Source organism: Salvelinus fontinalis, chromosome 13 (genome assembly GCF_029448725.1).
Source record: "Salvelinus fontinalis isolate EN_2023a chromosome 13, ASM2944872v1, whole genome shotgun sequence".
NCBI lineage: Eukaryota > Metazoa > Chordata > Actinopteri > Salmoniformes > Salmonidae > Salvelinus > Salvelinus fontinalis.
In genome coordinates this window covers 5,060,198-5,074,181 of record NC_074677.1, presented here as the reverse complement: position 1 = coordinate 5,074,181, position 13,984 = coordinate 5,060,198, and the positions used below count along the sequence as shown (strand labels likewise).

Genomic DNA, 13,984 nt, shown 5'->3' with positions numbered 1-13,984 from the left:
AGCACTGATATTTTACTCAGACATGCAGGCAGAGACAGGAGATGAGTAATTCATTTCCTCAAAGACAGGAACAATTAGCTCCTATTTGGGAGGACCGTGGTACATTTTTTTTTTTTTTTTACATTTATTTAACTAGGCATGTCAGTTATTAAGAACAATTTCTTATTTACAATGTGGCTTAAGGGTTGCATGTCAGGAGCATGGTCTAACCCCGGCCTAACCCAAACCCGGACGACACTGGGCCAATTGTGCACCACCCTATGGGACTCCCAATCACAGCCAGATGTGATACAGCCTGGATTCAAACCAGGGACTGTAGTGACGCCTCTTGCACTGAGGCGCCACTCAGGATTAATGGGGCACTTAAATCCACATCTGGAATGAAATAGCTTTATCTTCATTGACGTGTTGCAAAATGGACATAATTTCCCCTTTTTGTTATGCTTTCCAGATCGCTGCTCAGAAGAAGAACCTAAAAAATTACCACTACATATTGGCAAACCTGGTAAGTCTAGCCCTCTCTGAAACAATTGAAGCTTTAATGCAACATGCAGGCTCCAATGTATTTCATTGTAATTTCTTTTCAATCCATCTGAAATGTCTTCGTTGTAGATATTGCTTGGAACTCCCAGTCAAGAGAACTCTACTGTGAAATTGCTAGGATTTTTTTGTTGTCTGTTGTTCTGATCACGACGTTACTGGCGCCCCTGTTGAGAAGTAAAATAACACTGTACCTTCATCCCCACTGAACGATTACAAACGTGTGAGCACAACTGTAGTTTCATCTGTTGCAGAATTGATGGAAAGCGATTGTTTAGACTAATCTATGGTGGCGTTGTTCCATGTATTGGTCCCTCTTCATCTTCTCAGTATCTGACAGGCTGTAGAGCTTCTGCTTGTCTGTGCAGAACACAATGTAGACAGATTGCTGATTACTCGCTGAGCAAGTATATTATCATTTCTACTCCTTTAAGGCAATTGTAGGGCTCTGAGCTTCTTTTTGTGTGTGTGTGTGTGTGTGTGTGTGCGTGTGTGCGTGTGTGCGTGTGTGTGTGCGTGTACGTGTGCGTGTGTGTGTGTGTGTGTGCATGGGCGTGCTTGTACATGCTTACACTATACTTGCGCATATATATATATATATATATATATATATATATATATATATATATATATATATATATATATATATATATATATATATATATATATATATTTGGTATATGAATGTGTGTGTGCTTTTGTTCTTTACGTAACTAAACAGAAGTTAGTTTTCTGTTATTATTAACGGGCTCAATTCATTGCTTCCTGTTAATATTCATTGGCCACCAGACCTAATGAGTTCCTAGATACCAGCAATAGTAGGTAGGGACTCTGTTAGAATGATTCTGCATTCCACACATATCCAGTTGTACTGAAGCATAGTTACCTCGTAAGTCATTCTATGTCTAGGGTTGCCTGTCACGTTTGCATAGCTTCATATAGAGATCAGAGGTCAACTGTCACCCATGAAGCAACAAGCTAGCCTCTATTTTAAATCCAATCAAATTGTATTCGTCACATGCGCCGAGTACAACAGATGTAAACCTCACAGTGAAATGCTTACTTACAAGTCCTTAATTAACCAACAATGCAGTTTTAAGAAAAATACCTACAAATATATAAATAAATGTAGCAAATAATTAAAGAGCAGCAGTAAAATAACAACAACGAGGCTATATATCCGCACGTTTGGGGGGGGGGGGGGGGGGGGGGGTACTGTCACGTTCTGACCTTAGTTCCTTTTTTATGTCTTTATTTTAGTTTGGTCAGGGTGTGAGTTGGGGTGGGCATTCTATGTTGTTTTTCTATGTTTTGTTCTGTGGGTTATATTTCTAGGTGTTTGGCCTGGTGTGGTTCCCAATCAGAGGCAGCTGTTTATCGTTGTCTCTGATTGGGAGCCATATTTAGGTATCCTGTTTTTCATTGTGTGTTGCGGGTGGTTTTTTCCGTTTCAGTGTTTGCACCATTCGGGACTGTGTCGGTTTTCATTTGATTCTCTTGTTCTTTTTTTTGTATTCATTCTCGATTAAACATTTATTATGGATACGCACCACGCTGCATTTTGGTCCTCCTCTCCTTCCACCGACGAAAGCCGTTACAGATGTCCAGAAGCTCTTTCCGGTCATAAGAGACGGAAGCAGCAACATTATGTACAAAATAAGTTACAAAAAATGCGGGGAAAAAACGAACAAAATAGCACGGTTGGTTAAGAGCCCATAAAACCGCAGCCTTACCCTCCGGCAGCCATCTTTCTATGTTTGCCTCTCACGTTAGCATAGCTTCATATAGAGATCAATCACCTGAGCCACTGCCTATTCACCCCGCTATCATCCACGAAGGAGAGTTCAGTACAGGTGCATCAAAGCTGGGATTGAGAGACTAAAAAACAGGTTCTATCTCAAGGCCATCAGACTGTTAAACAGCCATCACTAAGACATTAGAGGCTGTTGCCTGTAGGCATAGACTAGGAATCACTGATCACTTTAAGGAATGGAATACTAGTCACTTTAATAATGTTTACATATCTATCATTACTCATCTCATATGTATATACTGTATTCTATAATATTCTACGGTATCTCATTCACTTAATAATGCTTACATATCTGGCATTACTCATCTCATATGTATATACTGTATTCTATAATATTCTACGGTACGGTTCTATAATATATTTCTTGTTTAGATGTTACTGCACTGTCAGAGCTAAAAGCACAAGCATTTCACTACACCCGCAATAACATCTGCTAATCAAAATGTATGTGACCAAAAAAATGTGATTTGATTTGATCTGATTTGAGATCTGAGGTCAACTGTCGCCCGTGAAGCAACAAGCTAGCCGCTTGCTCTAGTGGGATGTCGTCTTGTGTTATACACAGTACTTCACCTGGAGAGGATGCTGTATGTTTGGCTTAAGGGTTGCATGTCAGGAGCATGGTCTAAACATGCACTCCAGAGGGCTCAACTCAAGAAATCTAGAAACATTTGTTGTGGTAGAACACATAAAGTGGACTGTGAAATACAGGGGGGAAAAACGGTGACTTCACCGGCAGGATTGTTCAATTCATAACTGGATTGTGCCGTAGGAAACATAGATAATAATGATTATAAAGGTGGCAAGATGCAACACTCCGCGGTTCCTTACCATTTGAACCATTTGCCAGATGGGGCACACACACGCACGCACGCACGCACACGCAAGCACGCACGCACGCACGCACACACACACACACACACACACACACACACACACACACACACACACTCATTCACATGCACACACACACACACACACACATGCTCACACACTCACATGCATGTGCACACACACACGCACGTGCACACACGTGTGCACACACACACACACATGCTCGCACACACACACACACACACACACACACACACACACACACACACACACACACACACACACACACACACACACACACACACAAACACACAAACACACTCATACTCCCTCTGTTTATTGATTAAGTATGGTCTATGTGAAGCCTGTGAAGACTCCTTAACCTTCCAACAGTCTTCTTATTATTTTTAGCCTCGGTGGGGTAAGAATGGAATATGTGATCTGTGACTTTTTATCATTCAAATAAAGCATTCAAAGATCGTTTTCTGAAGCCTGTTTCTGAGGCCAGCTGCAGCGTGACTCCAGCTGGGTAAGTTTAATGTAGATAGACGTTCTTACTCTGGAGACGCAGGTAATTAAATGCAAACAAGGTGATGGGAGCCGCTCCCACTTGGTTGTCCACCATATCCCTAAGTCAATCAAAGATAGCACGAGGAACAATTCCATTTGAAGATCCGGAATAACCTCCGACAAGCAGATTTGTAATTACATGTCCTTGTTCCACTTGTGTCATAACCTATCACTGCTAAACCCTTATTACAGTATAATTACATAGTATTTACATAGTAATTACATGTAACTACTATGTTATAAATATCATGTATTACTATTTAGTTACATATTCATTAGTGTACATTTAATGTGAAGTGTTACCGAAGTCCCATTTTGAAGTCGTCAGGCTGTGTGTCTGATGTGTGTTTTAATGGACTCTACACACTTCCTTGAATGCTCAGAGACTGTGGCAGTGCTGTCCTGTGTTTGACTTGATTCTATCTTTGCACGACTATAAGTAGTCACATTTTGTAAAATCAAAATAGTAAAAGAGAGCAGATGCAGTTGAAAAGACAATCTGCTTGTCAAACTGTAGAATAGTGGTTTTCATTTCCTGCTTCATAGATTTGTAGTGATTGCCTGGACCTGCCCATTGGGCACAGACATCAGTTCAACGTCTAGTTTTGATTTACATTTGGTTGAGTTGTCAACTAACGTGAATTCAATGTGAAATCAACAAAAACAGTCACCATGTCAATGGATATAGGTAAAAATGTGGCTGAAAATATTCAAAATTCCCTTTACGTTGATGACTTTATTCAAATCCAATCAGTTTTTCCCATGTTGATTCAACGTCAGCACATTAACTTTTTGTTGTTGAAATGACATGGAAACAACGTTGATTTCAACAAGTTTTTTGCCCAGTGGAGTGACTTCTCAAGTGGGGTTGATCAGCTGATTAGCAACTTTAAGAAAATCCAAGCTTTCAATACCGGCACTCTGAAAAAACACTGTCATCCAATGATCAGCTCCAACCTTACGGCCATGTTTGCTTCTGTTTTGTTTACTTAGCTTAAGTTTGCTTCTGTTATGTTTACTTAGCTTAAGTTTGCTTCTGTTTTGTTTACTTAGCTTAAGTTTGCTTCTGTTATGTTTACTTAGCTTAAGTTTGCTTCTGTTATGTTTACTTAGCTTAAGTTTGCTTCTGTTATGTTTACTTAGCTTAAGTTTGCTTCTGTTATGTTTACTTAGCTTAAGTTTGCTTCTGTTATGTTTACTTAGCTTAAGTTTGCTTCTGTTATGTTTACTTAGCTTAAGTTTGCTTCTGTTATGTTTACTTAGCTTAAGTTTGCTTCTGTTATGTTTACTTAGCTTAAGTTTGCTTCTGTTCTATGGTAAGAATTTGATTCCTTCTTTCTCAGGGATTTTTGGACATGAACTTCACTGAGTTCCAGAAAAGTGGTGCCAACATCACCGGGTTCCAACTAATGAACTACTCAGACGAAAATGTCAGCAAGGCCATAGAGGAGTGGGTGGACTTTGACAGCAAAGACCTTAAGCTACCCAAGAGAAGACTGAAGGTATGATCAAACTGTCTAAGAGATCTTTCCATTCATGTTCTCAAGTTTTCAATAAACATCTATCAGCCTCTAATGTTGCCTCCTCGGACTTACCCTCTTAGTACACAGGAGCCCTCACATACGACGGAGTGAGCGTCATGGCAACAGCCTTTCAGAACCTCCGGAAGCAACGTATTGACATCTCTCGGCGAGGCAACGCTGGCGAGTGTCTGGCCAACCCACCAGCTCCCTGGGGCCAGGGTATCGACATCCAGAGAGCCTTACAGCAGGTAGGCAGATAGCACCACTCACTCCACAGCCACAGACAATAGAAGGACTAGGCTTCAAACTCAACGCTAGCTGCACAGGCAATTAATCATGTATGACTATGAGAAATACTGTACAATAGAAAACAATACTAGCTTAATTAAGTACTATTGTGTTAAACCCTCAGTTAAATGCAAACGTGTGAGCTATATGTACAGTACAGTAATCCTTAAATAGTTATCTTGTGACCTGTAGATTTGTAGGATTTCAAATATTGTGTTAGACATCATACAATGTCAACACAACCAGCTGGTAATATTGGAATCCTGAAATAGCAATCTTGTGTTCTTGAGATAAGAAAAGGACATTTCTGCAGTTTTTGCTTCTAGCTATAATATAATCAGACAGTATTGTGTAAAAGATATATTATATCGGTGGTCGGCAACAGACGGCCCACAGGCCAAACTGGCCCTCAAGTTATTTTTTTGGGTGGCTCACCAAAGTTTTTAATGAAAAAAAAAATATATATATATATAGGATTTTAGCTTTTGGTCAAAAAGGACTGATAAATCACCAGGAAATCACTAAAATTGAGATTAATTTAGGAAATCTGTTCCCAAGTATTCCCACCAATATAAAAAGGAGACATTATAACGTCATCAAAGAAGTCTCTTTTCCCCCGACCATCCGCTCAGGGAAAAACCGTCCCGCAGATGAATCTAGTTACCTACCCTTGTATTAGGTGTTGATTTCTTTGCGTACTGTAGCTACTTAAAACGACTTGAGCGTTATTCGTTTTCCAGATTCCAAGGTTGCACAGATACAGGTCTCAGAGAGTTAACAGTTCTTCATACCAATCCTGGTCAATATCTGTTTTGTCCTACAGGTTCGAATTGAAGGCTTGACTGGCCATGTCCAGTTCAACGAGAAAGGCCATCGGACCAACTACACGGTCAGCGTCATGGAGCTGAGCCCGAGTGGACCGCTGAAGGTGAACTGGGACTTGTCCATAACCTCTAGAATTATCAATCAACCTCTTTTTATCCTCCTCAGGGGAAATCTGTTGTGTTAGATAGTTAGATAGGATACTGTATGACACTTGACCTTACGAGTAGGAGTCATCATCAGAGAACATCACCCTCAATGGACTCATCATCTCAACTGTCATTTTCTGTACACATTATTTTCATCTTAACTACAAATCCTTTTTTAAGACACTTTGTTAAAAAAAACTTGACTAGTCATTCACTAGCATTGTGCCCAGCAACAAGAACCACTAGAGCCAAATTGAACCACTAGAGCCAAATTGAACCACTAGAGCCAAATTGAACCGCTAGAGCCAAATTGAACCACTGGAGCAAAATTGAACCACTAGAGCCAAATTGAACCACTAGAGCCAAATTGAACCACTAGAGCCAAATTGAACCGCTAGAGCCAAATTGAACCACTAGAGCCAAATTGAACCGCTAGAGCCAAATTGAACCACCAGAGCCAAATTGAACCACTAGAGCCAAATTGAACCACTAGAGCAAAATTGAACCGCTGGAGCAAAATTGGCTTTGCAAAAAATGTATGTCCAATGTCCACATCATACCAGTATGTGACATATTTGTTTTCATAGCGCAGTTGTAGGATTTTCATATTATTTATTCATATGCGAAGAATTTGTTTGTCAATCAGAAAATGATTTACCCTAGCTCTTCGAGTTTCTAATATATCCATTTATATTTCATATGAGAAAATGCACAGCATATCAGAGTAAATGAGCTCAGCAAAAAAAGAAAGGTCCCTTTTTCAGGACCGTGTCTTTCAAAGATAATTCGTAAAAATCCAAATAAATTCACAGATCTTCATTGTAAAGGGTTTAAACACTGTTTCCCAATTAATGAACATGCACCTGTGGAACGGTCGTTAAGACACTAACAGCTTACAGACAGTAGGCAATTAAGGTCACAGTTATGAAAACTTAGGACACTAAAGAGGCCTTTCTACTGACTCTGAAAAACACCAAAAGAAAGATGCCCAGGGTCCCTGCTCATCTGCGTGAACGGGCCTTATGCATGATGCAAGGAGGCATGAGGCCTGCAGATGTGGCCAGGGCAATAAATTGTAATGTCTGTACTGTGAGACGCCTAAGACAGTGCTACAGGTAGACTGGACGGACAGCTGATCGTCCTTGCAGTGGCAGACCACGTGTAACAACACCTGCACAGGATCGGTACATCTGAACATCACACCTGCGGGACAGGTACAGGATGGCAACAACAACTGCCCGAGTTACACCAGGAAAGCACAATCCCTCCATCAGTGCTCAGACTGTCCGCAATAGGCTGAGAGAGGCTGGACTGAGGGCTTGTAGGCCTGTTGTAAGGCAGGTCCTCACCAGACATCACCGGCAACAACATCGCCTATGGGCAAAAACCCACCATACTGGACCAGATAGGACTGGCAAAAAGTGCTCTTCACTGACGAGTCGTGGTTTTGTCTCACCAGGGGTGATGGTCTGATTCGCGTTTATCATTGAAGGAATGAGCGTTACACCGAGGCCTGTACTCTGGTGCGGGATCGATTTGGAGGTGGAGGGTCCGTCATGGTCTGGGGCGGTGTGTCACAGCCTCATCGAACTGAGCTTGCTGTCATTGCAGGGAATCTCAATGCTGTGCGTTACAGGGAAGACATCCTCCTCCCTCATGTGGTACCCTTCCTGCAGGCTCATCCTGACATGACCCTCCAGCATGACAATGCCACCAGCCATACTGCTCGTTCTGTGCGTGATTTTCTGCGAGACAGGAATGTCAGTGTTCTACCATGGCCAGCGAAGATCTCGGATCTCAATCCCATTGAGCCCATCTGAGACCTGTTGGAGCGGAGGGTGAGGGCTATCGGAGGGTGAAGTTCCCCACAGAAATGTCCGGGAACTTGCAGGTGCCTTGGTGGAAGAGTGAGGTAACATCTCACAGCAAGAATTGGCAAATCTGATGCAGTCCATGAGGAGGAGATGCACTGCAGTACTTAATGCAGCTGGTGGCCACACCAGATACTGACTGTTACTTTTGATTTTGACCCCCCTTTGTTCAGGGACACATTATTCAATTTTTGTTAGTCACATGTCTGTGGAACTTGTTCAGTTTATGTCTCAGTTGTTGAATCTTGTTATGTTCATAGACATATTTACACATGTTAAGTTTGCTAATAATCAACGCAGTTGACAGTGAGGACGTTTCTTTTATTGCTGAGTTTACATGAATGCAACCAGCGGCTCATTGGCTATAGTACTCAGTGAACCAGCAGCTCATTGGCTATAGTACTCAGTGAACCAGCAGCTCATTGGCTATAGTACTCAGTGAACCAGCAGCTCATTGGCTATAGTACTCAGTGAACCAGCGGCTCATTGGCTATAGTACTCAGTGAACCAGAGCCTCATTGGCTGTAGTACTCAGTGAACCAGCAGCTCATTGGCTATAGTACTCAGTGAACCAGCAGCTCATTGGCTATAGTACTCAGTGAACCAGCAGCTCATTGGTTATAGTACTCAGTGAACCAGCAGCTCATTGGCTATAGTACTCAGTGAACCAGCAGCTCATTGGTTATAGTACTCAGTGAACCAGTAGCTCATTGGCTATAGTACTCAGTGAACCAGCAGCTCATTGGCTATAGTACTCAGTGAACCAGCAGCTCATTGGTTATAGTACTCAGTGATCTTGCATACTGTATTTGGAGCAAATTCCTCATATAATTTGGTATGCAAGGTACTTGTACATAAAGAAGACTCTCTTTAATGTTATCACCGACACAGTCTTACAACCTGAGAGTAAGATAATCTGTCCCTGACGTACGGTAGGAGGTGTTGGTTATCACTGAGTATAGCGTAAGGACTAGCTAGGGGATTAGCCATATGAATTAATGGATGTTCTTATGCCCAAACAAAGAGGTGTAATGGGTTTGCACTCAATAAATATATTGCATAAAGCTTACTTCATTATTCAAATTGTTTTCGCTGTATCAGGGATAGCGTACACTGACGTCTTTACAGCCTTCTTCAGTGTGTAGGTACAACTTTCTTTAATTCAAAACAGCATTTTGTAGGGAACAGCAGATGGGTAGCAGGTGGTTCTAATCAGGGTTGCCTCATCTGCCAATCAAGGATGTGGCTTTTATGGTCTACCTGTATACAAACTAGTCACAAAAAGATACACAATTATAGGGTACGGGAGTGGGCACGAAGTACAACTCACACCCCAGGTGTCCGCTCGTCTAAATCCATCACATCAATTGATGAGATAGCCCACAAAGGACATCAGGCAAAGCCGTTAATACATATTTGGGGCCCTTATAAACAATATGCTAAATCTGATATGGACAGTGTTCTTATGCCCACGCTACATGTGTGTATAGGCTAATTGTGCTTCATAAGCCAGTGATATTAATATTTCTTACACTATAAATAGAAGTGTATGATTTCCTCCGCTGTGTGTGTTGATACACTGTACCCTTTCTGACTGCAGGTGGGCTACTGGAATGAGAATGAGAACTATGTGAACACAGCGGTATACACACCGGTGGTTGAAGAATTCTTCGGACTGCAAAACAGGACCTACATAGTGACCAGTATCCTTGTGAGTCTCACTAGAATGAATGAATGAATGAATGAATGACATGTTATTTTCGTGTGGAATCGCCAGTTGGCTACCCGTCCCTTATGGGATTAACTGACACATAAACAAACATTACAATAATTCACAGTGACAATTTAGTAATACTTCTTCTAGCTTAACTGATAGGCTCAATGTTTGGATGCTGATAATGGGTTTCACTGACAAAAAAATAACAATTGTTTGAGGCTGTGTTTGATATGGCTATACTGGAAAATAGGGATTTTTAGGTTGGATTCACACAGGAATAGAAATTAGTGGCAACTATCCCAGAAAATTTGGACAGTGAATTTATTTTAACTTTTCATATCTAAATGGCAGGGTTTCTATTTGGTACAGCACATTCATCCATCTAAGAAATCCCTAAGATGGGCTATCATTACCAGTGGGTCAAGTCATCTACATGAGGGAGGGAAGGGGAGAGAGCGAAAAAGAGAGAGAGAGGGAGAAGGAGAGAGTAAGGGATGGGGAGGTAGAGAGAGAGAGAGAGCGAGAGAGAGAGAGAGAGCGAGAGGAAGGGAGAGAGTACGGGATGGGGAGGTAGAGAGAGAGAGAGAGAGAGAGAGAGGGAGAGAGAGAGAGAGTAAGGGATGTGGAGGGAGAGAGAGAGAGAGAGCGAGAGGAAGGGAGAGAGTACGGGATGGGGAGGTAGAGAGAGAGAGAGAGAGAGAGAGGGAGAGAGAGAGTAAGGGATGTGGAGGGAGAGAGAGAGAGAGAGCGAGAGGAAGGGAGAGAGTACGGGATGGGGAGCGATAACCCTTGCGTGTCTCAAAATGCTTCTGGCTAAATCTGAACTCTGAAATAGTGTCCCTGTGAAACTATCTCAGCCCCACGATTTCCAGATTGTACTCTATGTTGTGTTCACCCGTGGCCTGGCCATGAGGGCTGTTTTCACAGCAGCTCTGTTCTGCTTTACCTGGAGGGCAGACCCAGAGCTCCACACAGCCTCTTTACAGTCATCCTGGCCTGGCCAGCCAGAAATAGCAGGAGCGCTGCTTGCCCATCAGATCTGAGTCACCCCACACTGAGGAGAAGGTGTGAGATTGTGTCCAGACCCCCGGGGGTGGCCAGTTCCTCACTACGAATAATGTCATTTGAAGGCCCCTTCGTATACACAAAGCAATTGACAGAAATTGGTGTGAAGCCCAATGGTTGTAAACAAGTTCATATATTATACCGTACCATGTACAACTTTTTTTATCCAGGGCCCCCTTTTTAACATTTGAAAAATGTCACAAATGCCCCAAATGTTATTCCGCTACCAAATATGTTTTATTATGGTAATTTATATGAACCCTCAATTTAATTATATTCTTCTCTTTTACAGAAAGTGATTAGATCAATTGATAAGGACAGAGTATCAGATTACTTTCTAAGCAAAGTCAGATTTCTTTGACTCCTCAACTTTAGAAATGCGTAGCTCAGCTTCCAAATGTCATAAAGACAAACCAAAGTTATTCTCATATGCATCCGAGGGACTTCTTCCTCTGGTATTTTACCACTTGTTTCTAGCACAACGCATCGCAGATTTATGTGTCGTTTTAGATTAGTATAAACAATTGCGAATAGTTTTCTTATTTTTTTTATTTATAATCTACAGTATGTACTTTTTTTTTACCCCTCAAATCAAGGAAAGTCCCTGGAACCCCTAGAGTACATTATCCCAGAGAAAGCTGTACAGGAAAGATTTATAAATGCCCCTTTTAAAAAATGTGTGAAAAATGAATGGTGAATGCGTGCAGAGTGAAGAAAACCAAGAAAAACAAACATCACTGTTGTCCTTCATGTTTCCTAGGAATCTCCATATGTGATGCTGAAGAAGAATCATGAGCAGCTGGTGGGGAACGATAAGTATGAGGGCTATTGTGTGGAGCTGGCCGCGGAGATCGCCAAGCATGTGGGCTATACTTATAAACTGGAGATCGTAGGGGATGGCAAGTACGGAGCCAGAGACGCTGAGTCCAAGATGTGGAACGGGATGGTGGGCGAGCTCGTTTATGGGGTTAGTAACCGTCTCATGAACACACTGGGCAACTCACTAGGCTCAGAGAGAGGAGAAATGTGTTAATTGTACAGTCTCAGTCAACACAGCTGTCCATGGAATTCGTCCAATAGCAAGGACACATTTTGAATGCACCCACTTTCGGTTTATATACTGTAGTAGCAGTAACCAAAATGTTGCAGATGTGGTACAGTATCTGTCGTTTATACAACGGGTGGGTCTAATCCTGAATGCTGATTGGTTAAAACCGCATTCCAGCCGGTGTCTATTCCACAAGTTAAAACCGGCTAAGTCTATGACGGTAAAATGCCTATTTACTCTGTTCCTTCTGACTGTGCAATCCACTGTCTCGTCAGCCCAGCCAGGCAATTTATAAACTTGATCTTCACTATAAAAAGCATCTTGACATTATTTCACATTTCTTTTAGACTGACATGTAGTTTTCCAAGGACACACCATCTTTTATCTCCACCTTCACTCTAGCCTTTCCCCCCCAGTCAATATTCAAGATTCAACATTCATACAGACACGACTTTAAGCCTTAATCCTAACATAACAAATGTATGCAAAATACGTGTGCAATGATTTCGTTAGTGGATGTTTGTCACATGCTAAATACGTACAAATAAATTCAATGTGGCCTATAGTATAAATAGTGTTTCGTTGTGTTATTTTATAGGTCTGGAGCATATACAGATCTACATTGTACATGTCCTTTGCAACTGTAACCAAAGGACATTCTGTAGCATAGTTTATTTAATTAGAATATTATGTAGGTTTGACACACATCCTTTGTGGTAACAATAACGTTGTGTTGGAGAAGTATTTCACAGCTTTACTTCAGAAAAGGACGCAGCGTGTCCCTACAAGTTCTAAGATATATTCGGACGAAGGTCCTATACCGCTCACTTTACATATCCAGCAGCTTCCTCAATGTCAAAACACATAGCCACACAATTCAGATGGGTCTTGATAGGCTGCCAGTGTTGAAGTGATAGGGTAACAAATAGTCAAAAGCTGTTGTCTGGTAACCAAAGATTTGGGCAACAGGCAACAGATTGAGAACAGAACCGTATCTGGATTTGTATTCCAGGAAGGCTGTTATTGAAACGTCCCTAACAGAACTGTCACAACTCATATCTTCCATTGTTCATGTGAATCATGTCAAAACACTATTTCTCTGCCCTCAGGAACTTGAGATGAAAGATACGCTCCTAGTTGGGTCTAGGGTACAGTAGAATGTTTGTTCTGTCCTTACAATGACAGAGGTGCTGGGTGGACTCAACCAAATCAAGTTTAGCTTGGGGGGGTTTTATTTTTCTCTCTCAGTGTTGTAAGCCTGATATTTCTTGAAAGCGATTCATTATTATTCAGCTTGAAAAGGCGCCGTGTTTATGTAAGCTGGGGAGTGATTTTTAGAAAGTTGTCTTATGGGAACAGAGTTTACTATTACTGAGCCGTATGCTAATCCTTGAGATTTACATTCCTTCACATCACCTTAAAGGGGCAATCTGCAGTTGTTACATCTATTTTATTTATTGATTCTTGAATAAAAATGCTTCTTGATGCCTCATAAGCTTAGTTCAACTTTTGTACCCCATCAGAACCCAAAATATAAGCTTGTTTTACTCCATAATTATAAACAAAGTAAATGTAAACAGACACTATATAGCCTCAAGATATGGTTAAAACTATAATTTTGATGTCGTGGATGGTAAAGTCCTTGAATCGATAGCTCTGTCTATGAATTGAAAATGGTTACATTTATTTTTTCTTTATTTAACTAGGCAAGTCAGTTAAGAACAATTTCTTATTTACAGTGACT

At 41.4% G+C, this 13,984-nt stretch overlaps 1 protein-coding gene across 4 annotated transcripts in view; it reads left to right on the top strand.

Moving 5' to 3' along the window:
- Positions 1–13,984, top strand: part of LOC129867970 (glutamate receptor 1-like) — a 113,624-nt gene that overhangs the window by 72,085 nt on the left and 27,555 nt on the right. For all 4 annotated transcript variants that reach the window (XM_055941495.1, XM_055941494.1, XM_055941496.1 and 1 more), the window contains exons 5-10: positions 452–505; positions 5,101–5,259; positions 5,361–5,528; positions 6,392–6,496; positions 10,011–10,121; positions 11,953–12,159. In XM_055941495.1, the coding sequence (XP_055797470.1) occupies positions 452–505; positions 5,101–5,259; positions 5,361–5,528; positions 6,392–6,496; positions 10,011–10,121; positions 11,953–12,159 (804 nt within the window). The remainder of the gene's footprint in view (positions 1–451; positions 506–5,100; positions 5,260–5,360; positions 5,529–6,391; positions 6,497–10,010; positions 10,122–11,952; positions 12,160–13,984) is intronic.